At 41.0% G+C, this 27,519-nt stretch overlaps 1 protein-coding gene across 5 annotated transcripts; it reads left to right on the plus strand.

Annotated features, from left to right (window-relative positions):
- Positions 1-50: 50 nt before the first annotated feature.
- Positions 51-27,399, plus strand: LOC105014171 (ral guanine nucleotide dissociation stimulator). 5 transcript variants are annotated; one of them, XM_010876243.5, is made up of 18 exons: positions 51-653; positions 17,914-18,218; positions 18,305-18,379; positions 18,464-18,657; positions 18,767-18,891; positions 19,011-19,226; positions 19,338-19,441; positions 19,665-19,749; positions 21,527-21,604; positions 21,740-21,826; positions 22,007-22,039; positions 22,140-22,261; positions 22,354-22,449; positions 22,583-22,769; positions 23,025-23,099; positions 23,775-24,032; positions 24,198-24,312; positions 24,500-27,399. In XM_010876243.5, exons 1-18 carry the CDS (start codon positions 633-635, stop codon positions 24,673-24,675), a joined length of 2,352 nt encoding a protein of 783 aa, XP_010874545.1. In that variant the 5' UTR covers positions 51-632; the 3' UTR covers positions 24,676-27,399. The 5 variants fall into 5 exon arrangements, with proteins under 5 accessions (XP_010874545.1, XP_010874542.1, XP_010874541.1 ...); XM_010876240.5 differs by lacking the exon at positions 51-653 and adding an exon at positions 6,056-6,777; XM_010876239.5 differs by lacking the exon at positions 51-653 and adding an exon at positions 9,222-9,734.
- Positions 27,400-27,519: the final 120 nt, after the last annotated feature.

Below are 27,519 nucleotides of genomic sequence, written 5' to 3' on the forward strand. Positions count from 1 at the left end.
GTCGCTTTGGTACCGCGATGTGTTCAAGAGCGACAACTTTGTAGACGCTTGAGGTCTCGAGTAACATAAATAGCGTTTTTAATACGGTGATTTGCTCCATGCTGATGAGGTGGATTGAACATATTTAACATAAATAGGTAGTCGAAGTTATTACTTTTCTTTTAGTCGCAATGCAGAGCTTTTAACAATTTTATACGTAATATATTTTCGCATTATATTTTGACATGCATCTCTGCCTGACTCGATTAAAATAATAGGAATATACTTTTTCTATGTAGGAAGATAGCTTTTTCTTGTTTTCCTATTTGAAATGGATTCCATTAAAAGAAACATTGCATGTCCACCACGGTTGCAGACGGGAATTCTGAGATTGAAGATAGAGGATGACCTAGAAATGAAATGTATTAGCAATTTCTTGTGGAGTTAAGATTAATAGCTGAATAGAATATTACAGCGTTCTACTACTACACATCATCTCAAGGTGGTGCTGGACTCACTGAGGATAGTTCTAAAAGGATACTCTTCGTTTATTTGATGCTCGAGCATCATGGATAATGAAAATGCTGTATGCCGGTGAAGAAGATGATGTATGAACACCCACGACAATACCTTTTAGTCATGATCCTGAGAGGATGATAATGCTGGAGAAACAGGTATGCTACAGTCACCTGGTTCACAATAGTGAGGTGCATCTCACTGTTGCAGTGTTTCATAGACCTACAGAATAAATAATAGTATACATAATATTGTTACATTTGATCGTTGTGGGTTATCTTAAAAACTTCACAGAATTGGAATGCATGTGAATAGCAATTGGTCATCTATGTTTATGCCCATCTTGAATGTGTGCATAGTTCCCCCTATGGTCTACTATGCTGAATGTGAGACATAATTATCATCTTGTAGGAGTAAAGATAATTATCACACTTCCATCATTGCAACTGCATCTGTGGGCGGCATCCTTGGATATGGTCTGACAGTGCTCACACGCTCTCTACAGTCCACGTTCTCCCTTAGTATCTCACTCAGTGCTACACTCACTCTCATTGTCTATTTTTCCTACTCCTTCACAGGCACACACTGATAAACAAAACATTTTACTATCCTATTAGGATCCCCTAATATAATTCAAATTCATATTTCCTCTAACCCTTGACATCACTTCATGATAATTGGGTGGCCTTGTTGGTTTCGGGGACCAGATTAGACACTGGGGTTAGCAGCATCCCAGATCCTATGATAAATGCCATGAGATCTTTAGTGACCACAAAGAGTTAGGAAATGTTATCGGCCCATCCTAAAGATCACACCCTATGAAGGGCAATGTCCTTTCAATGCCCTGGGATTCAATAATTTGATCAGAGGGAAGAGTGCACCCCAGTGACCCTCCATCATCTTCCACCAGTATCTGGACTCCCATCTAGGGATCCACTCTGATTAGCTTCAGTGGGATGCCAGGCAGCATTGTGGTTAATATTGAAATATCTGTTGTTTTTTGGACAGGATACATATTAATAAGAATTAACAGTAAACACAATGATATTCTTGGCAAGAAAGTAAAGCTCTCTAAGATAGATTGTTTTTGGATCAGTCCACTGGCCTTCAGTGTCAGCAGGATGGGGACTTCCCATTGTTAAACTCCAAAGTCAGTTCTTGGGCTATAAATAAAGCAAAAACAGCCTTTGAAATAGAGATTTACTTACTCTGGAGTTTGATATATTATATATACATAGCTAAATTAAAGGAAATGTCTTTGGTTGCCATAGTAACATAACCTGTCTGAGTTTGCAGACTGGGAGAGGTTTGGCAGGATGTTGATCTCTGTGTCACTCCTGTAACACAGGCCTACTCATGGGGTTGAGGGGGGGACAACTCTCGGCCAAATACATTTTAATATTTAGAAACTTGCCTAAAAAGGCAATAAAAAGTAGTTCTTGTTTCTTCCCTGACTCCTCATTATTTTATAACTTTATACAGTTTTTATTGGGCACAATTTATTTTTCTAATAAAAAACGTCTCTCGAAAAGACTGGTCTTGCAAAATACATATGGGTCATTCTCCTTAATGGAATTTAACAGGAATCTGGGAGATCTCCTTTAGTACAGTGTAGTACAGTACTCAAAAGTATTCATCACACTTGCACTTTTAAATATTTTATTTACCTAAGTTACGCTATAGAGCACTAATGTATATTTTGGGTATATCTTGGGTCGCTGGTGACCAGGAAGTACGGATGCATAGGTTGGGAGAGCCAATGCTTTTTTTTTATATTTTTTGTAAATGGGCAGAAGACCCAACCAAGATGTGAAATTTGAAAACTATTTGTTTTGTCCATGCATATATGCAGGGCTATTGTCTATAAATATGTGCATGGCTTCTTGAAAATCATGACTTTCAAAGTCAGGCCTGGAATTTCTGTATTGTGAAATATTTGTTTATGCAATTTTCTATATTATACATTTCCATGTGGACAGTTAGCTTGAAAATGCCCTTATCCTGAAAAAATATCAGCATTTCTCTCCAAAAACTACACTCACCAGCCACTTCATTAGGTACACCTTTGCAACAGCTTGTTTACGCAAGTAACTAATAAGCCAATCACGTGGCAGCGACTCAATGCATTTAGGGATGTAGATATGGTCAAGACGATCTGCTGAAGTTCAAACCCAATATTAGAATGGGGAAGAAATGTGATTTAAGTCATTTTGAACATGGCATTGTTGTTGGTGACAGACGGGCTGGTTTGAGTATTTCAGAAAGTGCTGATCTACTGGGATTTCCCCGTACAACCATCTCTACGGTTTACAGAAAAAGAGAAAATATCCAGTGAGCGGCAGTTCTCTGGGCGAAAATACGTTGTTGATGGCAGCAGGCAGTGGAGAATGGTCAGATTGGTTTGAGCTGATTGAAAGGAAACAGTAACTCAAGTAACCACTGGTTACAACCAAAGTATGCAGAAGAGGATCTCTGAATCTTGAAGCAGATAGGCTACAGCAGGAGAAGACCACACTGGGTGCCACTCCTATCATTTAAGAATAGGAAACTGAGGCTACGATTTGCACGGGCCCACCAAAATTGGACAATAGAAGACTTGGAAAACATTGCCTGATCTGACGCCTGATCGATTGATCTGATGCCTAATCGATTGATTGATGTGATTGCCAGATCGATTTCTGCCGCAATATTCAGATGGTAGGGTCAGAATTCGGCACAACATCATGGATGTGGTGGAATGGGAGGTTTGCATCATGGATGTGCAGCTGATAAATCTGCAACAACTGGTGATGCTCTAATGTGAAAAAGGACCAGAATATCTGTGGAATGTTTCCAGCACCTTTTTGAATTTATGCCACAAAGAATTAAGGCAGTTCTGAAGGTCAAAAGGGGTCTAACCCGGTACTAGCAAGGTGTACCTAATGAAGTGGCCGGTGAGGTAATAATATTAATTGAAAAAGCATGATCTTATGTGGTTTCCTACAGTATAATTCATTAACATATGATGAAAATAGGCATAATTTCATTAAGAAAAGTGTTTAGCAATGGATGAGTTGTTTTTTTTCACTTGTATCACAGTACATTTTTTCACCCCAAAAATATATTATTTTATATTCCTTCAAGACTTTTTGAAAAGCATTCCTGGTGACTACCTAATGAAGCTGGTTGAGAGAATGCAAAGAGTGCAAAGTGTCAAGGCAAAGGATGGCTACTTTGAAGAATGTAGAATATAATATGTTTAACACCTTTTTAAGTTACTACAGGATTCCATGTGTTATTTTAAGTCTTCACTATTATTGTACAATGTGGAAAATGGTCAAACTAAAGAGAAACCCTTTAATGAGTAGATGTCCAAACCTTTGACTGGTACTGTATGTGGAATGTTAATAAATATATTAACTCTTTGAATTTTAGTATTTATAACATGCTAAATGTGGAGAGTAAATAAGATATTATATAGGATATTGGATTTTTTCTTCCCTCCCAATAAAAAAAAGTAAATTTGTGTTAATGACCTTGCGTCATCAAGGCAACCTGAGGCAGGATTGTGAGATTAAAAACATTGAGATCTGTCCACCAAAGTAAATCAAGCCAAGCCACTCTGCTTCTTTCACGCTTGCCACCACTAAACCAGAATGTACTTGCATGCAACTGTAGTACCTGCTTTAAGGAGAACACATTCACAGGCAAAAAATAACCATGATTGTTGTTGTTGGTGTACTACCTACAACATTGGGTCAGAACAACCTTGTCCGACACCAGCCCCGGATGGTGCTGAGATGGCTTTGACCGCACCTCACGAGGCCCCGGGCATTGTCATATTATGTGTTCTGATTGTGCTCTGTGCACAACCATGTCCTGCCTTTGACTACAGGAAGAGGACCTGTATTTTACAGTCCAGGTTCCTATCCTGGCTGTGACAGCAAGGCAAGACTTGCATGCATGGAGCCATGTAATTGGCCACGCAGTTTAGCCCTCTTTGAGGAGACCGTTTCTTTGACAACAACTGTTATACAGACTCTTAGTCAATATTCAAATGGTAAGAAGGAATTTCCCTCAATTTACTTCAAGTCAATGTAAATGTTTTTGGGGGGTTGTACACGCCACTCCTTAAATATTTGTTTTGTTTTGCTGTTGTTGCAGTGAAAAGTGGATCTACCAAATAATATTGTGTGGGGTTGACAATGTCACTTTTCAACAATGGGTTATGTTTTTGAGTAAAAAAGAAAGAATACAAAACACAATTTCAAAGTAACATGGAGCGATTTATTGTGAGTGGTAGTTTAATGGATAAATATGGAAATATCTGTTAGAAAAAGAGAACTGACAATACAAAATAATTTATAGGATAATGTACAGTTAGTACGAAATTTAATAACGTTATTTTCATAACCAAGACAGTCAAATTAAGGGGATTTAAAAAAACTAACAGTATCTCATGAATTCATGAAGGTTAAATTTAAGATTGTAATCTTATATTAATATTCTTAAATGTTTATTAACTATATGTAATATTGCATATATTGGAAATGTGTCACATCCTGGCTATGCCCCTAGCCATCTCTGCGCAGGGCTGGGGCCATAGCCAGGACCGGACAGAAGGTGGTGCCTCTAGGCACCTCTACTCCCCAATTGGAGGCAGGTGTAGATCGTTGTAGATACTTGAACAAAAATGAGTTGCATGGTCGAGTTGCCAGAAAGAAGCCTTTACTGTTCCAATGCCACAAAAAAGCCCAGTTACAATATGCCCACAACACCTTGACATGCCTCACAGCTTCTGGCACACTGTAATTTGGAGTGACGAGTCCAAAATAGAGCTTAATGGTCACAACCATAAACCTTATGTATGGAGAGGGGTCAACAAGGTCTATAGTGAACAGAATAACATCCACACTGTGAAGCATGGTGGTGGCTGACTGATGTTTTGGGGGTGTGTGAACTCTAAAGGCACGGGGAATCTTGTGAACATGGATAGAAAGATGAATGGAGCATGTTATCAGAAAATACTGGCAGACAATTGGCGTTCTTCTGCACAAAAGCTGCACATTGGATGCTCTTGGACATTCCAGCATGACCATGATACTAAGCACAAGGCAAAGTTGACCCTCCAGTGGTTAAAGCAGAAATAGGAGAAGGTTCTGGAGTGACCATCACAGTCTCCTGACATTAATATCATAGAGACACTCTGAGGAGATCTCAAACGTGTGGTTCATGGAAGACAACCAAAGACTTTGCATGACTTGGACGCATTTTCCCAAGACAAATGGGCAGCTATACCACCTGCAAGAATTTGGGGCCTCATAGACAACTATTACAAAAGGCTGCACGCTGTCATTGATGCTAAAGGAGGCAGTACACTGTATTAAGAACTAAGGGTATGCAGACGTTTGAACAGGGGTCAGTTCATGTTTTTCTTTGTTGCCATGTTTTTTTTTATGATTGTGCCATTCTGTTATAACGTACAGTTAAATATGAATCCCATAAGAAATAAAAGACGTGTTTTGCCTGCTCACTCATGTTTTCTCTACAAATCGTACATATATTTCCAATTCTCCAAGGTTATGCAAACTTTTGAGCCCAACTGTATTCATTAGACCTCAGCACATTTAGAGAAGAGAGCAAAAACAGGAAATGAGCTTATCTGCTGCATTTCACAACTTTTTACTCTGCCCTCTACGTACTTGTTATTCAGGCTGTAGTCTTTGTCTTTGTGTGAATAGGTGTGAGAACAACATTACAGTACTATTGAGGAAGGGAAAATCACCCAGTAAATTTGGGTTTAGCAGCCGTAATACCTACATCTGCAGGATGAAATGGAAGATAGCAGAGGGCAGCTCCTGAAAGCACAGGCATTCCCTTGTGAGAAGGACTCCATGGAGCTGACAGGAGAGTGACAGGAAGGGAGAGACAGAGAGGGAGAGGCAAGATGAAGTAGATAAGAGAGCGGAGCGGAGGGGGTTTCTCTCCCTTCTCACAGAGATAGGTTCCCAATCCTCAGTAGGAGGCAGCAGCAGTCGGAACAGCCGTGGTGTTTCTGTCCGCTGCAGCCCGGAGTTCCCGTTGGTTTGTTTGCGTGTATTGGATTGATGCAGAGTGGGAGTTAAAGCGAGACGGGGAGCAGCGAGAAGGAGAGCGGCGAGCTGTTGCTGCGGGAGCCTCTGTCCTTTCTGAGAGTGAATTAGCAGCATGGAGACCAAGTCCCTCTTCAGCCTTCACAAAGCCCTGGCTCAGCCAGTCAAGATGTGTATGTTTGATTTTCCTGTCAACATACTGGATGATCTGGTAAGAAAGAGCTCCTAGGTTGTTATTCGATGCAGTTGCAGTGTCTTTGGCTGTCTGTTTCTGTGTGCGTGAGAGGAATTATGGGTGAGAGTGTTGTGAGTGAGATAGGAAAGACATGTTAGTATGCTACAGTATGTTTCCGCCGGAGTGGGGGTTCAGCTGTTCAGTGCGTCTGGCTTACATCCAGTACAGAGTTAGGCAACCATTCCCCTGTGCTGTGCAATCCTTTTGCATTTTTTTCTCATGCATGTACGGTCATGCCCACAGTTAAATGGGGATGTGTTTTTTGTATCACACGTTGGAAACCTGCAGTTTTTCGACAGGTCTTCTGATTATATCAGACCCTTGTATCTCAGCTGATCACCTGTAATTGATAAGTAGTTAATTTATTACTGATGTAGTGAGTATTTTATGTATTGGGCAATACAGATGTCATTATGTAGTCAAGATAAAAAAGGAATAGCTATGTTGTTTGGGTTTTTTATCTGACTTGTTAAAAAGTTTGGCTTTGTTATCTAAGTTTGGTAACGCTTTGTTTGTTACATGTTTATTGATATTTGTGTGAGCCACTTGATATCCCTACAATTGTGAGAGAAACGTCTTTATATTGGAGCTGGCTTTCAGCCAGGGTGTTAGGATTTAAATAAATACAATTTAGATGACAAAGTTGGAGAGATGAATTAAGCCCAATCTACCTTGATGGTGTTGTAAATGTAAAACCATACAGTAGCTTTTTTCATGTAATATCACACATTTTAGAACGTAATGGAATCTAATGTCTTAGTGTGATGGAGAAGGCATGCAAAAACAAAACATTTTTGTAGATATGTGTACAGATCACATTGTGGAAGCAACTCTTCTAATAAATTAGACTATCTGGGATGTTTGAGGAACCTGTTTATTTGATTACAATAGACCAATATGGCTACTACAGTAGGTCAAAACTGTGTGCTGGAAAACCTTGTTAGGATATGGGTCAAGTACAATGCCTTTGGAATATATTCAGGCCCCTTAACTTTCTCCACATTTTGTTGTGTTATAGACTTAATTCATAATTGATTAAACATTATTTATTGCCATCCATCTAAACAATACCAAATAACAACAGAGTGGGGGGGAAATTTGACATTTTTGCAAGTTTGTGCAAAATGTATGCTTGAGACCCTTTGCCATGACAATCCTAATTGAGCTCAGATGAATCCTGACTCCATTAATCATCCTTGTGTTGTCTCTAAAACTTGTTGGCAATTTCAATTAATTGGACATGATTTAGAAAGTCCCATACTTGACAGTGCATGAGAAAAAACAATCCATTAAGTTGAGGAACTCCCCATAGACCTCTCAGGGCATAGATCTGGGGAAGGTCATGTAAGGGTTTGCTATAGCATTAAGCATTAAGTGTTTTCAGGAGCACAGTGGTCTCCATTATTGTGAAATGGAAGACGTTTGGAACCTCCGGGACTTCCTAGAGCTGTCTGTTCTGCCAAATTAAGTAACTGAGCAAGAAGGGACTCAGTCAAGGAGTTGACCAAGAACCCAATGGCCAATCTAACAGATTCAGAATTTCTCCTCAGAGATGGGAGAACTTGCCAGAAGTACAACGATGTCTGGTACAAAATCAGGCCTTTATGGTCGAGGGGCTACATGAACGCCACTTCTGAGTAAAATGCTGCCTGAAGGACTATGAGAGCATAAGGAAAAAGATTCTCTGGTGATGAAACTGAAAATAAACGATTAAGCTCATAGGCCAAATGCTGGCAAACACAAGGTACTGCTAATTACCATGTTAATATCATCCCTATTGTGAAGCATGTTGCTATGTGGATGCTTCTCAGCGACTGGGTTGGGATTCAGGGAAGGATGAACATGACAAAATAAAGACCTTTCCAGAAAACCGGATGTAGAGCACACCGGACCTCTAGACTGAAGCCAAGATAAATTTTTCTGCATGACAATGACCCAAAGCAAACAGCCAAGACAATGTTGAAGTGGCGTTGGGACAAGACTGTGAATGTTCTTGAGTGGCCCAGCTAAAGCCTGAACTTGAACCGCATTGAACATTGCTGGACAGACCTGAAGATTGGAGTTCAGCAACAATCCCCATCCAATCTTATAGAGCTTGTGATGATCTGCAAGGAAGAATATGTTAAACATACCCAAGAAGATTCAAAGCTATGCTCGCTGACAAAAGGGCTTTTACAAAGTACTGAATAAACGGGTCTAAATTTAGACCCTCTGCTAAGGGTCTGAATTGGAAAATCTTTGGTCATCAGATCTAATATAATTACCTAATATGATTGATTGAATTGATATAATGAATCAGTGTATGTTTTCGTTCATTTTAATTGACAAAAAGTAAAACAAAAAATAAATAATAAAAAAAAGAATCTGATGCAAAGACAGAATTATCATAATCATATATTGTTAGGCCTACTTGCTTGTAAGTCGACGTTGCCTCACAACTGAGGTTAAACTGGAATATCCCTGGGAATTCCAACAGTAACATGCCAGTGATTTCATTTTCATTTCAGCAAAATAGGTTTAAAGCTTCTTAGGTTTTTGCCGTTGCACATAGTACTTTTCTTCACCTTTACAAACTATAAATGGGGCTTATTGGAATCACTATTATTTAATAGAAGTTAATGTTTTATTTTCCTCTAGCTTTTGTGTTGACACAGCTGATTAAGTAAAGATCCAGTGGAGTGGGCCTGAGAAAGGCACCCAATCTGTGGCTGGGGAGGGGACAGAAGAGTGGGGGGGTGAGCTCTGAACCTTGCCTTTGGTTATCTGCCCCAGTCCGGTTTAATCTCCAGTGTTAGCCCCTGGTTCTGAAAGAAGCAGTGATGTGGTGGGTTTCGTGGACCTGTGGACTGCTGAGAAGTGGAGGCTGTTGTAGGACTCTGTCTTTGTGCCGGGGTCCTTTAAAAACTGTGAAATACAGAGAGGTAGACGAACAGGTAGGGTTCAAGTTGGCAACACTTCATATTGTGCCAGGATAAATGGAAGTGCCTTTTCCTGAAATGACTCTGCATTTTGTTATAGCGTGTTTCTTTTCAACGTTCATCATGCTTCTTCATGAGCCTGATCTTGTGTGCTAATGCTCATCACATTTGGCCGTGGCATGTTATCCAGTTGCTTGGCTTTGATGACTGTTCACTGTGTGATATGATCTTTGTGTTTTTTCTGTGGGTTAGTGTTAGTGGAGTTAGCCTGAGGACTTTGCCAGTGGTCAACAACACAATGACAGTGGTCTTAAAAGGAAAAGATTAAGGCCAGGGACTCCCCTCAGTTATCTCTATTTTGTCTGAATAGATTGTTTATGTTTAATGGTTAAACATTTCTGTGTTTTAACCAACCAAAAGACTAGTTGTTCTGTGGTAAGACTGGCCTGCCTGGGTGTATTATCTCACAGGGGCTTGTTAGGAGAGCAGCGGTCGAGGACTGAACGGAACGTTTGTAGTACTGACCTGAGACTGAAAACCCCAAGGCCTGCATCGTTCATCTTAAAATGCTGATCATTTTAAAAACTTGATGAGCACCAGATTTCAGCAAAGCCAAGTTTGCTAGTCAATAGATACCACCATGTACTGGTGACATATGGATGACAGTAGATGCTTTGTTGAATTAGGAGTAATGGTAGATTTCTATGCCATGGCAACTTAAGGCATTTTAGATTGAGTGTGTTGGTAGGCCAATTATGTAAAAAAAAGAAATTGCAATATTAGTAGAGAGTGCTGCTTATATTAATGCAAAATGTTTGTTTGTGTGTGAACACAGTTTTTAGATGAGTCACTCTAAGAGAATCATAAACCATGTTGTAGTGTCTGTCAATGTGCAATAGCAGAACAACAGTGTTATTTATTGATTCCAGCAGGAAGCCAGACAAATGAAAGAGGTTGGACTCTCATCCCAGGGCAAAAGGTAGAACAGTATTTACATTGCAGCTATCTTTCTCCTTTTGGCTGAACATGTTCTCTCTCCTTTCCCTTTTCATGCATCACTCTTTCTTCCTCTTTCTTCATTGCATAAAACAGTTCAGGGAAAACATGTATGTGAAGAATATCAGGACCAATATCTCTATCTGGTGCTGTTGAAAGCTGGAAAAGCTTTCTTTATTGAATATGTGGTTTAAGAATGTTTTGGGAAAAGCAGATGGTAATTAAACAAATCACATTTTATTCCTCTCACTTTAAATAGAGGTTGAAGAATGATTGGTTCTCAAGAGAGTCCAAGTATGTTCAATGTTTGACCAGTAGAGGGAAGTGTTACTTAGGAGAAATACCGGCGAAATTGACCCTTTGCTGTTGGAGAGAATAGTAACAGCATATACTGTCCCAATGGTTCCTTTAACTAGCAAAGGTATCATCCATGTGAGATAGTTTCTGTTTTTATATACAACTTATATTTATTAAGCTTAACTGTAATAATATAGTCAACCTGCGCTGTGAAGTACCGTACGTTTCTGCTATCTCTCGGGGTTCCATAATATCTAACGATTCATGTCCTTCATGGTTCATTGACTGTGGTCCATCCAAAGATGGATACATTTTTGTCAGATTATGGATTTATAATACGGATTTACGTTTCTACTGATGTTTATGCATTCGATAAAGCTCTACAGGACAAACGTATTAGTCTGGAATATTTTTTTCTAGACGGTTTCCACAGCGACGTAATAGAAACAGTGGTTCTGGGAGGGACTGGTACAGTAAGAAATGAGGAGGAGCTACTATATGAGAAAGTTTCCGCAACTGAGTCATGCATTTGTAAGTACAGTAGGTCGTAGCGCTCGCATTTAGTAGTCTATTTTAGTCGCGTTTTACTGTGTAGGTCCTCTGGCGAAGCCCTTCATAAGTACCAACTATGGATGTACGACAAAAATAGGTTGTCACATCCATTGACAGCCTAAATCGTTCTGTTATCAATGGTCCACTTTATGGGGATGTACCCATATTGGCAAAGCATCCACTCCGGATACATCGATGAGATGTTTGATGCTGGAACATGGAAGGTACGCAATATTTGGGATGGGGTAAAACTGGAGGTTGGCGAAGAAGAAAGCCCGGTGGTCCTTAGCAGTTTTACACATTTGGACCCTGACCTACCGCTATTTGAGGTAAGCTGGTGAACTGTGCATAGATAACCATCCATCGATACTTAGCCATTATTTAGGCTTGTGTTATTATGTGTCACTAAACTGAAAATGTTGGGTGTGGTAGTTGTCTAGTGATTTGTCTTGTCAAAATATATAGAATGTAGGCCTACATAATGATGCTTTAGAGTTTGTATATAGGTTGATCTTCTGAAACTTGTCCTGTGGGTCCTGTTGCTGCCTGTTACATAAACACAAACATCAGTTCCATTGGAAGTTCCAAAAGAGAGGAATAAGCAACGTTTCTTTAACAATCAGAGAATGACTAATCAAATTGTTTGGCCTTACATCATGCCTTTTTTTGATCAGAGGGAATCAAATAAGGACAAGAGGTAATTGGTACAATGATTTTGAATGTTAGACGAGTGAATTGTAGTTGGCTTGTCTTATGAGTTGGTTTTTACAGATGAAAAATGGCATGCAAAACATTTGCAATTTAATGGATAGTTAATCCTTGTGCAAACCCTGTGTGCATTTCACTTGCATGAATGTTTTAAATATGTTATATATCCTGCTGAACAACAAAAGCAGCCTCTCACCAAGCTTGTGGAACTTGAGGCTGGAACTCGAAAGATATGTTATTATTAAAGACAGTATGTGTTCCCTTCAGTTATACATGTCACAAGCTTGGAGAGGGCAATTCAGTCTGCACTCTTGCATGTACTCTCTAATTTAATCCTCTTCAGTAACACAATTACCTAATGCTTAATGCCCCTTTTACATTGGGCTACGAGTTCGACTACAATCTACCTCCACAATAACGGCCATTCTCTTTCATGTGAAAATGCATAGTGCATTGGGATTTAATGGTGGTGTTTTGTTTTCAAAAAATGCAGTTAATGTGACTTTTTGGCTAATGCCTGTTGATCCCATACAGCCCCACAACCCCACCACAGTCTTCCTTGAGACAAAATAAATCGTGGTGAGTATATATATAGCATGTTATAACTCAGACGTGCTTTGTCACAGGCTTGGCACAGTATTGATACTGTTATGGTCACTCTGTCTTCAATTACAGATAGTGGTACAACCAAGGGCAAAGGGAAGGAACCAGTGAGTCTTGTGGATGATGTCATTGCTCTGGTTGTCCTTAGGCCCCACTCCATTAGCTATGATGCATAGTCATCCAGCCCAATATATTACTCCTACTTAACTCCGCCGCCATCATTTATTTTGCCAATGACACAAAGGTAATGGGCCTGATCGCTGAGATAACCAAAACAAGGAGCTTATCGTGGGCTATTAAAAACAAGAGGAGGAGCCTATCTCTTTAGTTATTAACAAGGTTAAGGTGGAGAGGCTTAAAAGATTTTCGTTCCTATTCGTCCAGGAGGACCCACTAATACAACATGCGGTCTCTGAGAAAGACCCAAAAGGTCCTTTTAGTCCATCTTAGGTAGAGAGGGTTCACTATGTTACTGTCTGGCAATTTGAAGAAACCACTCACCCATTTGTCTTCCTGCACAGAAGTCCCCTTTGGAGTTTCGACACTACGGACTTCCAACAGTCACACACAAACACACTGAAGCACACACAGTACATGTATGTAACACTGTGGAGGTTTGACACTACAGACTTCCAACAGTCACACACAAACACACTGAAGCACACACAGTACATGTATGTAACACTGTGGAGGTTTGACACTACAGACATCCAACAGTCACACACAAACACACTGAAGCACACACAGTACATGTATGTAACACTGTGGAGGTTTGACACTACAGACTTCCAACAGTCACACACAAACACACTGAAGCACACACAGTACATGTATGTAACACTGTGGAGGTTTGACACTACAGACTTCCAACAGTCACACACAAACACACTGAAGCACACACAGTACATGTATGTAACATTTAATCAGTATTCTATTATTAATAGGTGTCATTCTTATTACTTCTATGTGTACATTTTCCTACTTTTTTCTGTTCTTTGTTTGGACATTTTACTGAACTGAGTAAGCTTGCAATATAAACAAAGCTAATTGTTTATATAGTGCATACGTTTATTAAGGCAATCCTAGAGATTAGACTAGAAAAACTGATGGTCGAAGAAGAAGGATCAAAAAAGCCTGTTCAAATGGAAAGTGTTGTTAATCAGGCATTTTTAAGGAGAATATTAGAGCTTCAGCATTTAACCAGTATATTAAACTCATAGTTTAACAAGTATATTTAACAACTATTTTAAACCTGTTATATTGTGTCTGTGTGTGTTTTCGGGTTACTGATACCAGTTAGTGGTAATGGTTGCATGTCTGGGTGATTTTAAAAAGAACTTTGCTGGTTGGGTCTTTATTCAAAAAACTTGAGTGAGCTCTTTAATGAGAAATTGGAGGTGGGTTTGTAGAAATAGACACAGAGTAGTGTTTGTTGTTTTAGCTAGCTTATTTAAATGGCGACAGAAAGGGAGAGGAAGAGAAAAGCGGGATACGGGCACTGAGGTTCATGGAGGTTGAATGAGGGAAACAGACAGCATTGGAATGCTTAGTCCCAAAGCCTGGAAAATCACTTTATTCCAAGTTTCCAGGCTTAATATGACCAAATATATGGTTGTCTCTGACTTACTAGACTTGTCTAACTATTCCAAAAATGTTAGGTGGATGTAGCTGATGGTCTGTATTTACATACAAAAACCTAATATTTGAAAGTGAATGTTTTCTCTGGTGTTCACATAATGCACTCTTAATGGTTTTCAACCACCATTGTGTGTGAGGGGAAGCTGGTGGCCTGCTCTAGATGGCCTCGATTGGACTGCACTATTGTGTGTCAGTTTGTTTACTCTGTTTTCAGAGCAGATCTTTCTACGGTCCTAAATAGTTGACCCAGAGGATGGTCAATATCAAACCAGCTGTAAACCTGACCAGCAGCTTATTACTTTATAAAACACTTTCATAAAGTAATAAACACACAACTGAAATACAATGAATGAAAAGTAGGTAGTTATAGCAATCATATGTGCATTAGCTCTTATTCTTTATTGTTCCAGGTGATATTGTGTGTTCATACATAATTTTAGAATAGATCATTTGACCAGTAATAACTGTTGTATGTTGACATTGAGATACAGACATAGTGAATCCAAAGGTCAGTGTTTTTTTGTGGTCATTAAAGATACAGCATCTGTCATGCTAATCATAAGCTTTTGAACAGACTCAATCTATGAATCCTCCTGAACTTTGACACCTTTGGTAAAGATTAGCAAAAAGGCTATGTCACTTTTGTTTATCACTTTGATTTTACATTCAAAATATGTGAGAATTGTAACCATTAATTTGTTTAAATTATTCAAAGAACAAACACATTATATATCCAGAACTAAATGTTTTTCTCAAAATCATATGTGGCACAATAACTGGCTTCCCTGCATTTAGTAATTTATGGACCCTCCCATTGCCAGTACTTTTGGTCTGAATGTCTTGATACTTGAGACAGAGTTTATGATGCCAAGTATCCTAACCAGCAATTATTTCCCTTACAATGGACATCGGGATTTTCAGGCATGCATATTTGTTTCGTTTTACAACCATTGCCTAGTTAATGGATGTCACCAACCTTTTGTCTCATTTCATTTGTGTGTTCTCTGACTTTCCCAAAGTGAGCATGTCTTTTCATCCAGTGAAAAGCAATGGATGGCTTCTAAAGAGTTGACTCAAATGAAATCTGTATATCAGAGTGGAAGATACTTCTTTCATATTTGGTATATCACAACTTGTATAGGTGGCAATAATTAAAACATAATATTAAAATATCAAAATATTTATTAAAATGAGTTATAATTTTTTCTTTAAACAAATGTACCTTAATTAAATGTTGGCTTTATTTTATATTTTCAGTTCAAGATCAAGCTGATAAACAACAGTTTCATTTTGTTCATAGCCTTTTTTGCTCATGTTTACTTCTGGAGAGCAGCATCTAATTTTTGCTAATGGACTAAGAATTCAGGAGGGCACTGTAGAATCATTTTATAGATGGGATTCACTAACACCGTGAAGATGCCTACTCACTTGTTGACATGCATTAACAGAGGAAGTTCCTCGTTTAATTTTCCATTCTGATGCAGTGCTGCATAGCTTGCAAAAGAGGAACCATTCAAATGTTGCAGTTCTTGTGGTTAAAGAGAGTCCTGAGTCTATCCACGACCGGCTAGGTTTAATTCCTTTCGTTCTTGACGGACTTTCCAGTTTTCACTTTCTGGTAATTGTTTGTCTAGTTCTTCCCTACGTGAGGGTCCTTTCCTTCCTCTGGGCTTTCCCATCATCTGCATAGTCATCCCACTCATGACAGAGGTGCCTTTTTCTCAGTGTTTCATTCGTGACTGGTTTGTAAGTATATTTCTTGAAATGCCTTATTCCATTATTAGAATGTGATTGAGTGAAACACAGTGTTTGTATACAGTAGTTCTGCAAACATTGGTCCTTCAGGTGACATGAATGTGAAAATGAGACAATGAGAGTCATGCATACCATGACAGCTATGTATCCTACTAGGGATATCTGTGCCACCTCTATCTGTGATGACTTAGCAATGAGTCAGGCTAATAGGCTTATGACCAAAAAGGCTGAAAGGGGAAAGCCTTTCTATCTTGTATGTTTGTTTCATGCCCTGTTCCGGTTCTCATTGAGTTTTCCCTGGCAGTTATGGTAACCTGTTCCCTGGAGGCATTCTAAATGTTTCCTGATTTTTCCATAGTTATACTCAAAATAGATCCGGTGACATGGCCCGACTGCATTCAGGTCATCAGTGTGAGGATTATTATTCAGTTATTTTATTCAACCTTTTCCTTTTTTTGAAGACCTGGTGAATCTGAGTGGGACTATATTGAGTTTTCCTGGACCTTTTTCTCCATTAAAATAGAGAGAAAGGTTGACCTTATGTGGGTTGTCTTTATGAAGAGAAGCATTTCTTTGGGTTTAGATTGATAGCCCTGCAGTGTCTGTGTGGCTGAGCTGATAAGAGCAACTCTCATTGTCAGGGCCTTTGCTCAGTCCCTGCTTTTATACACACATTCATGACGATTGTTAGCAACATACATGAACTCTTCTCTTTTTAGAATAAATGGCATCAGTATTAGTATTAATGTAGCATTTAGAATCAAAATTCAGCTCCATTTGAATCTCTGCTCCGCTCCATGGTAACTAAGCGAAACAGAGTGGCTGTGTTTTCTCGAGGTTAGATAGTAATAGACCATGACTAATAGAGGATTTGTGTGGGAGGCATTGCTATACATCTACCTACTGACAACTCCTTGGTTGTTTTGTGGGCACATAGGTAGAGGCATGTCAGATGTCTATGGTGTGCTAGATTACTGTACAGTCCCGCACTGCTCAGTTTTTAGTGCATTACAATGGCAATGCCAGTGTTGTGGGTATTGTTTCCCATGGGGGACCAGACTAAAGAAGCACCAAAATCTATGAACTCTGTAATGGAAGTTGCTCTGGATTAGGATGTCTGCTGAAGGACTGAAATGTTACTCCACTCTGCCACAGAGGCTGCCTCAACGTGAAACTGGGTCATCACTATGTTTGGGAGATTCAATGTTAACTCTTCAACTGTACTGTTCATGTGTTATGGTACAATTACGGGTTATGCGAGACTGTTTGACTGTGACAACCCGTTCATTTCCACACAATTCTGTGTTGTAAAGCTAAAAAGGTTGGTGACAACAATCAACAACAAGGAACTGTTTGGTACAGGCCGCTCTGTCACTGAGCAAGTTGTTTGTGTTGATAACTTGTTTGGGCTTCCCCCTGGGTTGAAATGCGGTGTATCTAGAAACCTCTGGTGCAACAGTGTTGCTATTCATATACAGCCACGTGTGTGTGTGTGTTTGTGTGTGCGGGTGTCACAATTAACTGTATTATTATACTTGTTAGAAGAAGAAAGCGAGAGAAAATAACAGGGAGTGAAAATAAGAGAAAAATCTCAATGTGTGTATTTCTGCCCTTAACATCACCTCTTTGTCTTGTTGTCCTGTAGAGCTCGACGCAGGAGATCGGAGAGGAGGTTGAGGACGGGGCGGTCTTCACCATCACCCTGAGGAAGGTGCAGTTGCACCAGTCGGCTAGTAAGGGGCAGCGATGGCTGGGTGTGGAAACGGACTCGGCCCTCAGCCTGTACGAGACCTGCAAAGTACGCACCATAAAGGCCGGTACGCTGGAGAGGCTGGTGGAATACATGGTGTCCGCGTTCAGCGGCAACGACTCCACCTACGTCACCATCTTCCTCTGCACCTACCGCTCCTTCGCCACCACCGAGCAGGTGCTGGAGCTCCTACTCGACAGGTACGGGGGCGGCACGCGGAACACGAGTACACCCACAACCACATACTGTACCTGTGAGTTCACCCACGTGTCCTTCGTTGTCTTAGGTACGCCAAGCTACAGACTCAGCCGAGGATAGATGAACGCAGACCCGCGCTGGAGGACAGCACGGAGCTCCGAAAGTAAGCCAACGTACTTCGGTATGCGCTTTACCGTAGGTTGGCGTGTCGTTTGGTCCCATTCTCATCTCCTTGTCCTCCCCCCAGCACCGTGTCCTCCATCCTGGGGGCGTGGCTGGACCAGTACTCTGAGGACTTCTGGAGCCCTCCACGTTACAGCTGCCTGCACCATCTGATGTCCTACCTGCACCGGCACTTCCCCGGCTCCGACCTGGAGCGCCGCGCTCGCAACTTGCTGATTCTCCTGCAACGCCGGCAGCAGTGCGAGCCCGACCTGGACGGTGAGGGGCGTGGTTTATCCGGTGCTTGTCTGTGTCAACCGCCTGTGCTGAGCTGGTGGTGTTAGAGCATTTAGGCAGACTGACTTCATCGTCGTGTTTTCTTTTGCAGTCGAGCACATTGGCTGTCCATTCGCCACTCAGGAAGAGAGTGGCTTTGAAGACGAACCTCCCGCCTTGAACTTTCTTTCCTTTGACCCCATCATGGTCGCTGAGCAGTTCACACTCATGGATGCGGTGAGACATTCCCCTCTCAGTTGCATCTAACTGCTCAAGGTCAGTTCACTTATTGCTCTTTGCATGCCCTGTCTGACTCTTAACCTTCTCACCCACCCCCCCATGACCTCAACCTGAAGGATCTGTTCAAGAAGGTGGTCCCATACCACTGCCTGGGGGGCATCTGGTCCCAGCGGGATAAAAAGGGGAAGGAACACCTTGCCCCCACCATTCGGGCCACTGTGGCCCAGTTCAACTGTGTCACCAACTGTGTCATCACCACCTGCCTAAGCAACCCCTGTCTGAAGCCGACACAACGTTCCCGGCTGGTGGAGCGCTGGATAGAGGTGGCCAGGGTAAGGCACGATTAGACCCACACTCCGGCTCCACCTTCTGCAGTTAGATGGAGTGTCCGCTGATCTGTCCCGTCTGTTCTCACTCTATGGGTTTTTTTCTGCTGTGTTTAGGAATGTCGGATCCTCAAGAACTTCTCGTCTTTGAGAGCTATACTGTCAGCCCTGCAGTGTAACTCTATACACCGTCTCAGGAGGACCTGGGATGAGGTGTCCAGGTGAGGACCATTTCATTCATGGGATCACTGACTGAGGCTTGGGTTGAAATGGAAAGGGTTTGGAGGGCAATTTGATTATGAATTGGACCTGGGTTTTCCATGGGCACGTTATGTTGGACATATGGCGGAAGTTAACATTTTACTCATCTGAAGTTCTTTTGCGCTGTGGATTTAGGTTGCTGTTCTTCTTTCGGTCTCACTTTTGACCTTATTCTGCCGACAGAGAGAATTTCCGGACTTTTCGTGAGCTGTCAGAGATCTTCTCAGATGACAATAACTACTCTCTAAGCCGGGAGCTGCTAGTCAAGGTTGGTAAATCTCTGTCTGCACCATTATCTTTATTATTGTTATTGTGTCATTATTTGTATTATTTAAAATGTATTTATCTACTTTATTTACTCTATTATTTCTAATTTTGCACGGTCTCAAAGGAAGCAGCAAGAAAACATTTATTTTAATGGTCCATTTGGTTCATATAACAAAACCTGGAATTACTGAGTGTAGCTAACTTACAGGAGGTTGAAATTTATATTTTGTTGGTCCAGTTTACTGTTGGCTGTTTTGTATGTTGAACTGATATAGAGACCTTTGTTCCCATAACTGACTAAATGTTACTCAACTCAAATCTATGTACAATGCCTTGCAAAAGTATTCAGGTCCCTGACCAATTTCAATTTAGTTCATAAGGTGACAGTACTGTGCAAAAGGCACCTGATAGTCGAACTAAAGTCCTTTATTTGGAGAGTGTTTATTTGTAATTTTTTTTATTTATATATATATATTTTAATATATATTTTAAAGACTTTTGCACAGTACGGTATGTTGGGAATAATTTATAAGAAATACATATAATATTATTTTGGTACAATATATAGCAAGTTTTAGTCATAAGTTCCCATAAGCTCCACCCCATCGATGGTTTGGGAATGAAACACACACTCATAGCTGGTTATAATTCCTCCAAATTTAAAAAAAGGTGAAAAAATAGATGTCCTACTTCCCAAACTTGAATCTTGAACAGACGAACAGGAAAGGGGAAATGTGTCAGTTTGCATACTGAAATTGGTTTTGGCTTTTAATAACCCAACCCCTCCAAATTGAAGAATTTCAGGGGGCTGCTCTTATGACCGCCCTGGGAGCAATTAGTGCTGGGTTCACACAGCAACCGCAAAAAAAATAAGCCAGGCAACACTTTTCAGCTGTTATCTCATTAATTATTTATTATAAGTTGTCCATGACAGCATAGATATTGCCTTGTCTACTTCTCCCTAAAACATGAGATCCACCAGTACAGGTGTCAGTGTGTGTGTTGAGAGGACTTAAATTGCGTTACCTTGTGCTTGAAGAAGAACAGTGTGTCACAAGCAATTTAAGCAGTGGCAGAAGTCATGAATATTTTATTCTTTCAACACGAGGCTCACTGCCTCTACCAGGATTACATGAAGACCCGATTCTCTTTTATGAAACTCACAGAGAATTAGTTGGCGGCAACATGTTCAGTGAAATTGGATTCCCAGAGGAGAAACCTATTTGGTCGGCTTACCTGAATACATCTCTGTGCAAAAGAAACAATTGCATTCGCCGTTGCTGTTCAGCTCAAGTTACTCTTTAACTGGTCACATATTATTATAGTGTTGAAACCTCATAGTCATACAAAGCAGTTAAAAGCATAGAGCCTCTCTAACAGGAGTGGCTGACCACATTCCTACACTATCAAGACGAATATGAATTTATGGTGACATTAAAGCCTGGTGGTTCCTGCTGACGTATTAAGACATAACTCTTGGCTGTGACCTGAGGGAGGAAACCTGTGCTTGTTTGGAGGGAACCCCCTGCTGATGTCATAGGCAGCTGGCAGATGCAGATTAGAGCCCCGCCCTGGTGAAGCATGATCCTGTCAGGCTTTGCAGTCCTGCCTACCTCCACTCCCTCCACCTCCACTGGATAAGCCAGTAGGCCTTTGTAGGATCCTGAGTTCCGGTTTTGCGAGGCGATGACGCACAGGAAACAGCTGGGTTTCTAATGCCTTTTTTCCACTCTTGAAAGCACAGTTTTGTAAAAACAGATTTTTCTTTCTCTCTCCAGGAGGGCACGTCTAAATTCGCCACACTGGAGATCAACCCTAAACGAGCACAGAGGAGACACCAACAGCAGAGAGACTTGGTGAGTCTAAATGTTTTTGTCGTTGTTAAGTTCAACTACTTTTGTGTCAGCTATGCTCTATTGCCATTATTGTGTCCACAGCACCATCTGGTGGTGAAATGAGTTGTAATTCCCTCGTCTGTTTTTCTGTCACAGGGAGTGATGCAGGGGACCATTCCTTACCTGGGCACCTTCCTCACCGACCTGGTCATGATGGACACGGCTATGAAAGACTACACAGAAGTAAAAGTCTTTCTGTCTCTTGATCCTGTGTTCGCTTCTGTCTGAAATCATGAACAGTGACACCTGATATTAACTTAGATTGAGAGGCATTTACTTAAATTTATATATTTTTCTTGCCGTCCAAATGTTTCTTCATGAAATGTGCCCACACATCTAATTCTTCTTTGTTCTCCATTCCAGAGTGGACTTATCAACTTTGAAAAGAGACGAAAGGTACATTTTGTGAATATGCGCCTCTAAGAAATTTGCATCAACAAACAGGCAGATGTGATTGGCTCACCACCCCCAATCGCTCCCTCCTCTCTCTCTGCAGGAGTTTGAGGTGATAGCTCAGATTAAGCTGCTGCAGCTGGCCTCCAATAACTACAGCTTCACCCAGGACAGCCTCTTCAGGGAGTGGTTCTCTGGAGTGGAAAGACTAAGTGAGGCGGAGAGGTGAGCAGAGGCCTATGGAGTTCGATGACATGCAAATTAATTAAATGTTTATTGGCACTCTGTGTCATCATTTCCATGCCTTTTGCCTCCAGCTACGCTCTGTCCTGTGAGATTGAACCGCTGTCAGAGTCAGCCAGCAACACTCTCAGAGCCAAGAAGAACGGGGGAATCATGAAACGCTGGAGCGAGTATGTATATATCGCCTTAACTGTGTTTCACACTAGTTCCCGATATATTGTAGTGCTGAAGAAACATCCTTCGCCTGTGTGTTTACTGAACCCCTGTCCTCACACGTGTCCATGTGTTTCCCTTCATCTCCAGTCGCCAGTTAACAGAGGCCAGCTGCAGCGGGGCAGGACACTCAAAGTCATTTGACCAGTCCAGACCTTGTCAGGCTGGCGACAGTGGAGATGCCCTCAGTGTCACTTCAGCCGGCTCCAGTGGCTCGGACCTTGAGGATGTCAACGCTAGCTTCCTTTCTGACTCTCCGGACACCCAAGAGAGGAAGGTGAGAAGAAGGAGGGTCCAGTGTCACGTGAAGAATGCCACCACCAGATGCAGAAGCATGTCGTCATGCCCGCACACATCAATCTTGATATACTGTAGCTCTTCCTGAGATTGTAGAAGTACCACATCACCTCAGTAAATGGTTTTGACCTGGTCTTCTGTAGGCCCCTAGTGATAAGGGCCATGTGAATTGATACAGCCCTGTGTTCTTACCTGTCTGACGTTTGCCTTACTGTGGCTCTGATTTCCTCAATAGACGTCTACATCCTTAGTAAAACATTCCGTCTCTGCTATGAGGAAAGAGAGCCAGACTTCTGATTCCAACTCCACGGTACTTCCATTTACCAGGCTTATAGTTCTTATTTTCTTTTCACGTTTTTTTGTGTTTAGTTCTAACCTCATCTCTCACTACTGACCCTCGACCAGTTCCAAAAGATTACTGTAATTCTTACACTAATGCTGTAGAAGATTACTGTGATTCTTACACTAATGCTGTAGAAGATCACTGTGATTCATTCACTAATGCTGTAGAAGATTATTGTAATTCTTACACTAATGCTGTAGAAGATCACTGTGATTCTTACAGTAATGCTGTAGAAGAACACTGTGATTCTTACAGTAATGCTGTAGAAGATCACTGTGATTCTTACAGTAATGCTGTAGAAGATCACTGTGATTCTTACAGTAATGCTGTAGAAGATCACTGTGATTCTTACAGTAATGCTGTAGAAGATCACTGTGATTCTTACAGTAATGCTGTAGAAGATCACTGTGATTCTTACAGTAATGCTGTAGAAGATCACTGTGATTCTTACAGTAATGCTGTAGAAGATCACTGTGATTCTTACGCTAGTGTGGCAGAAGATCACTATGAACACTGTCAGTTGTACCTATACCTTACATACTGTCGTATTCCACTCCCTTTTTGTGTATTGCGAAACTAAAGAGTGTTCTGTGGAGTTCAAATGTTTGTAATCAATCCTTTTCTATTTCTGTCTCTCTCTAGTTTTGGGAATCCACCTCCTTGTCATCTCTAGACACCTCAGGGATGGGTTCCGGTTCGGGCTCCAGCAGCGCCTCGTCCTCCTCGGTGTCCTCCTCCACTGCGCTCCAAGGAGCCTCCCGCTCTCACAAGCGGTCTGTCTCAGCTGTGTCCTGCTGCTCCAACCTCTCTCTGCCTCTCTACAACCAGCAGGTGGATGACTGCTGCATCATCAGAGTCAGCTTAGACGTGGACAACGGAAACATGTACAAGAGCATCCTGGTAGGACGAAGGAAGACAGCACTTGTTAAAAACTGATAGATGTACTCCTTGTGCTTTTTCATGTGTTAGTTGTTGGCATTGGGCAGGTCTGAGGCAGAGAAAAGGGTTCAGGCAAACCAGTTTTAAATATCAACAAATAAATGTGTTTTTATTGTTTTGGTGCAGGTTACTAGTCAGGACAAGACACCAGCAGTCATTAGGAAGGCCATGATAAAACACAACCTGGACCAGGAGAAGACCGAGGACTATGAGTTGATGCAGAAAATATCTGACGATAAAGGTAGTGAAATGACCATTTTCCCAGAAATATGTAAAGATTTATTTTTCCCCCCTTGCAATAAATTAAATTGATAGTATAGAAATTATAACTTGAATGCCTAGATCTTTTATCGTGTCCTAATTTATTAATTACTTAATGAAATACTACATTTTTACTAAAAATGTGTTCCTCTCCTCTCACCACATAGAGCTGCGGATCCCAGACAATGCCAACGTTTTCTATGCCATGAATTCTACGGCGAACTATGACTTTGTGCTGAAGAAACGTGGCCTATCCAAGACAGGCCGGGCCAAGAGTGTAGCCAGCTCCACGCTGCCGCGAATGAAACAGAAGGGCCTGAAAATTGCTAAAGGCATCTTCTGAGGGCGAGGGTCACAGATCCCTGTCAACAGTTTGCTGGATTAAGGCCTTTAAATTCACCCAAGATGAAGGATCTTAGAACTTATCACGTCTGCATGCATCAAAAGCAGGCAGTAAACAGGAGAAGCACTTAACTGTACCAACACAGTTATGTGTCCAGGTCAGCCCGAAGAGACTGGCGTCTTCGTGGCTCAGGCCTTGATGAAGGGGAGCTTATCAATGTGCTGTTCCTGACCCTGTGTGCCTGATTTTATTGTATCAGTGGTGTTTACATATGGAATATTCTAGTGTATAATGTACATATTGCCACATTGTACACTCTGACTGTGGGGTGGTTAGAGGGTTGATGCAGAGTGCATAGAGAACAGGGGTGGCCTGATTTATGTCACTGAGGCAGTTTAGTCTCTTGAGGCCTGATGTGCTTTGTCCTCCGTGAATAGATGGGAAAACGCTCCATTGTCAGGAGTTTTACTGCAGACGCCGCCATATTGAATGTGGGTGAATGTCTGTGCCCATTTCAGAGACAACCCAGTGTGAGGTGTGTACACTATTAAGAGCAGCCCATAGATGCAGATAGTGTATTATTGAGTTGCTACCACTACAAGGAGAAAATATGTTGCAGTGGGGCTCTGTTTGCCTGGAAGCCTGAACTCCATGCTCCAGCTGACTGGTGTTCCACACCTGTGGATGTTGTTTTTATTCCTGCAAGGAATCTAGATATGAGCAACTCCTAGAGATCCTGGTTGAAAAAGAATCTGATTGGTCACAGAAACTGATAAATTCTGAGAACTATGAGTTGGGCCATTATCTAAGACATGTGGGTAAATTTGGACATTTTTAACTGGCTTTGATTCTCTGATTGGTTAAAAATGTTTTGTAAAACACCACTAATTTGAAATTCACTAGTTTCTGACAAATAAGTGGCGAGAAATGTAATGAAAATTTCAGTGGTCATTAATGTGCTCGAAATGCTCAAGAACAACATTTGAAAATATTACACAGGGTTGGTGTGGAAAAAAAGACAGAAATAGAGATGTGATGAGAATGGGTAAAAATACCCATAAGCTATTAGCATTAGTTTACAATGGACCTTTAAGGTTGACAGTGTTAACATTACAGTTAGGCCTTTTCTCGGTTACTTTTACTTTGCATTTCATAGGTCAAAAATAAACCTCTATTATAAGAAAGATGTTGGTAAGGACAGGCAGGACTTTGAGACCCTCCTATGACTGTATAGTGTATCACAGTATAATTCAGGGACACTGATGATGGCATTTTACATCCGGTTCATGCTCTCTGTGGGAAAAACAATGGTTTACATTCCAGTACTAACAGTGGGAATTGGCGGTATCGTATATAATTTCAGACTGCCTGATGCCTGTCCCACGCATGCAAGAGGAGGTTACAGTCTTTGCCAGTTAGCAACCCCAAACATGCTTCTTCATGAGAGTAATGACACAAACAATTAGATTCTCACAAGCATGCCAGGGGTCTTTTATGTCATGGAAAATACAGCCAAAAAAGTGACATGCCTTTGTTGCTCAGTGCTAAATGCCGGTTCCCAACCATGTTAAATGGCACTTTAATACATTCATTGCTAGCCATGATGGGACCATAGGGGGAAAAATATGTCAGAACCCCCTCCCTCAATGTCAACTATCCAGATCTCTTGTTTCCATGGCTTGGATGGGGCAGAGAAGAGGCTGTTTTTTCTGGACTTGCATAGCATGATGATTGCTCATCTCTGCTCTGATGTTCCCTTACACTGTGATTGGGTCTTTGCTTATCTCTCTGATAAGGTGCCCTTCTATGCTGAACACTGTGAACACATAGAGGATCATGTAGTGGTAGAAATATTTTCAGGCCTTGAAGAGAAGATGACAACTGGTTTACCTCTGTGTGTGCCAAAGCGATTGGTCGTGTGGGGTTCTGTCACTCTCAAAAAAAAGACAATGTTTGTTTCATTTGTCATTTACTAGTGCTTCTTGTGGAGATGTGCATTCCAGTGTTGTGTTCGGAACACTAAAACAGCAAGCCTAGCCTAGTTGGCACTGTGGTTACGACTGGTTTACTATGGAGCATCTGGATCACATCCCTGAGAAATAACAGTTGTTTTTAGAGGGTTTTTTGGTGGGGGTGGGGGGGGGGTTCTGCACATGTGTGCTTTACATACCTGTCAGTGTTTACGACCCTTTGATTAATTTCTGATTTACTGGAGCTTGCTTTGTTTTACCTGGATTGACTGTGCAGTGTCTGTTGCCATTACCACGTCGTTGTAACCTTTAACCTTTCAAACCTTTGTGTCAATTTGCAATGTCTTGTTTCTCATATTTTTCTATTATAAATTATTTAAGAACAAAGAATATTAAGGTGTCATACGGAATTGTCTTTGTATGTCTATTGACCTGGCATTATTTATTGATTTGTACATAGAAATGTTGTGCCTCTTATGTAATTATAGATGAATATATATAGGCTGCCCATGTATATATAAATAAACATACATCTACAAAAGTAAATTCTCATTGAAATGTGCTATTTGGGTGTAGGTTTATGAGGTGAGAACTAGAAGATGGCTTCTACCTTGGCTCATACAATGGATTACAAAGATCTTATAGTTCCATTCCTTGTGCTGTCACCCTCACCTACCTGATATCTGGCCAGCAGGGAACAGGTCAAACCACATCAAGCCACCTCTGAACTGAAATAAAGAATACATGCAATACACAGCATTGGCCCTTAATATTTCTGCATTCACGTTGTACTGATAGTGTAAATGTGTACATCAACTGTAAATAAATATACATATACTGCTCACTATCTCATTATGCTATGATTACGATAAAT

The sequence above is a fragment of the Esox lucius genome, chromosome 13 (genome assembly GCF_011004845.1).
Source record: "Esox lucius isolate fEsoLuc1 chromosome 13, fEsoLuc1.pri, whole genome shotgun sequence".
Lineage (NCBI taxonomy): Eukaryota > Metazoa > Chordata > Actinopteri > Esociformes > Esocidae > Esox > Esox lucius.

Excerpts from the sequence above, each read along its gene's own strand:
- LOC105014171 (XM_010876237.4), top strand. The coding sequence starts at position 11,702 with ATGGTCCACTTTATGGGGATGTACCCATATTGGCAAAGCATCCACTCC. Across the intron at positions 19,442-19,664 it reads ACCTGGGATGAGGTGTCCAG|AGAGAATTTCCGGACTTTTC; the intron begins GTGAGGACCATT and ends TTCTGCCGACAG. Across the intron at positions 23,100-23,774 it reads CTTCTGATTCCAACTCCACG|TTTTGGGAATCCACCTCCTT; the intron begins GTACTTCCATTT and ends GTCTCTCTCTAG.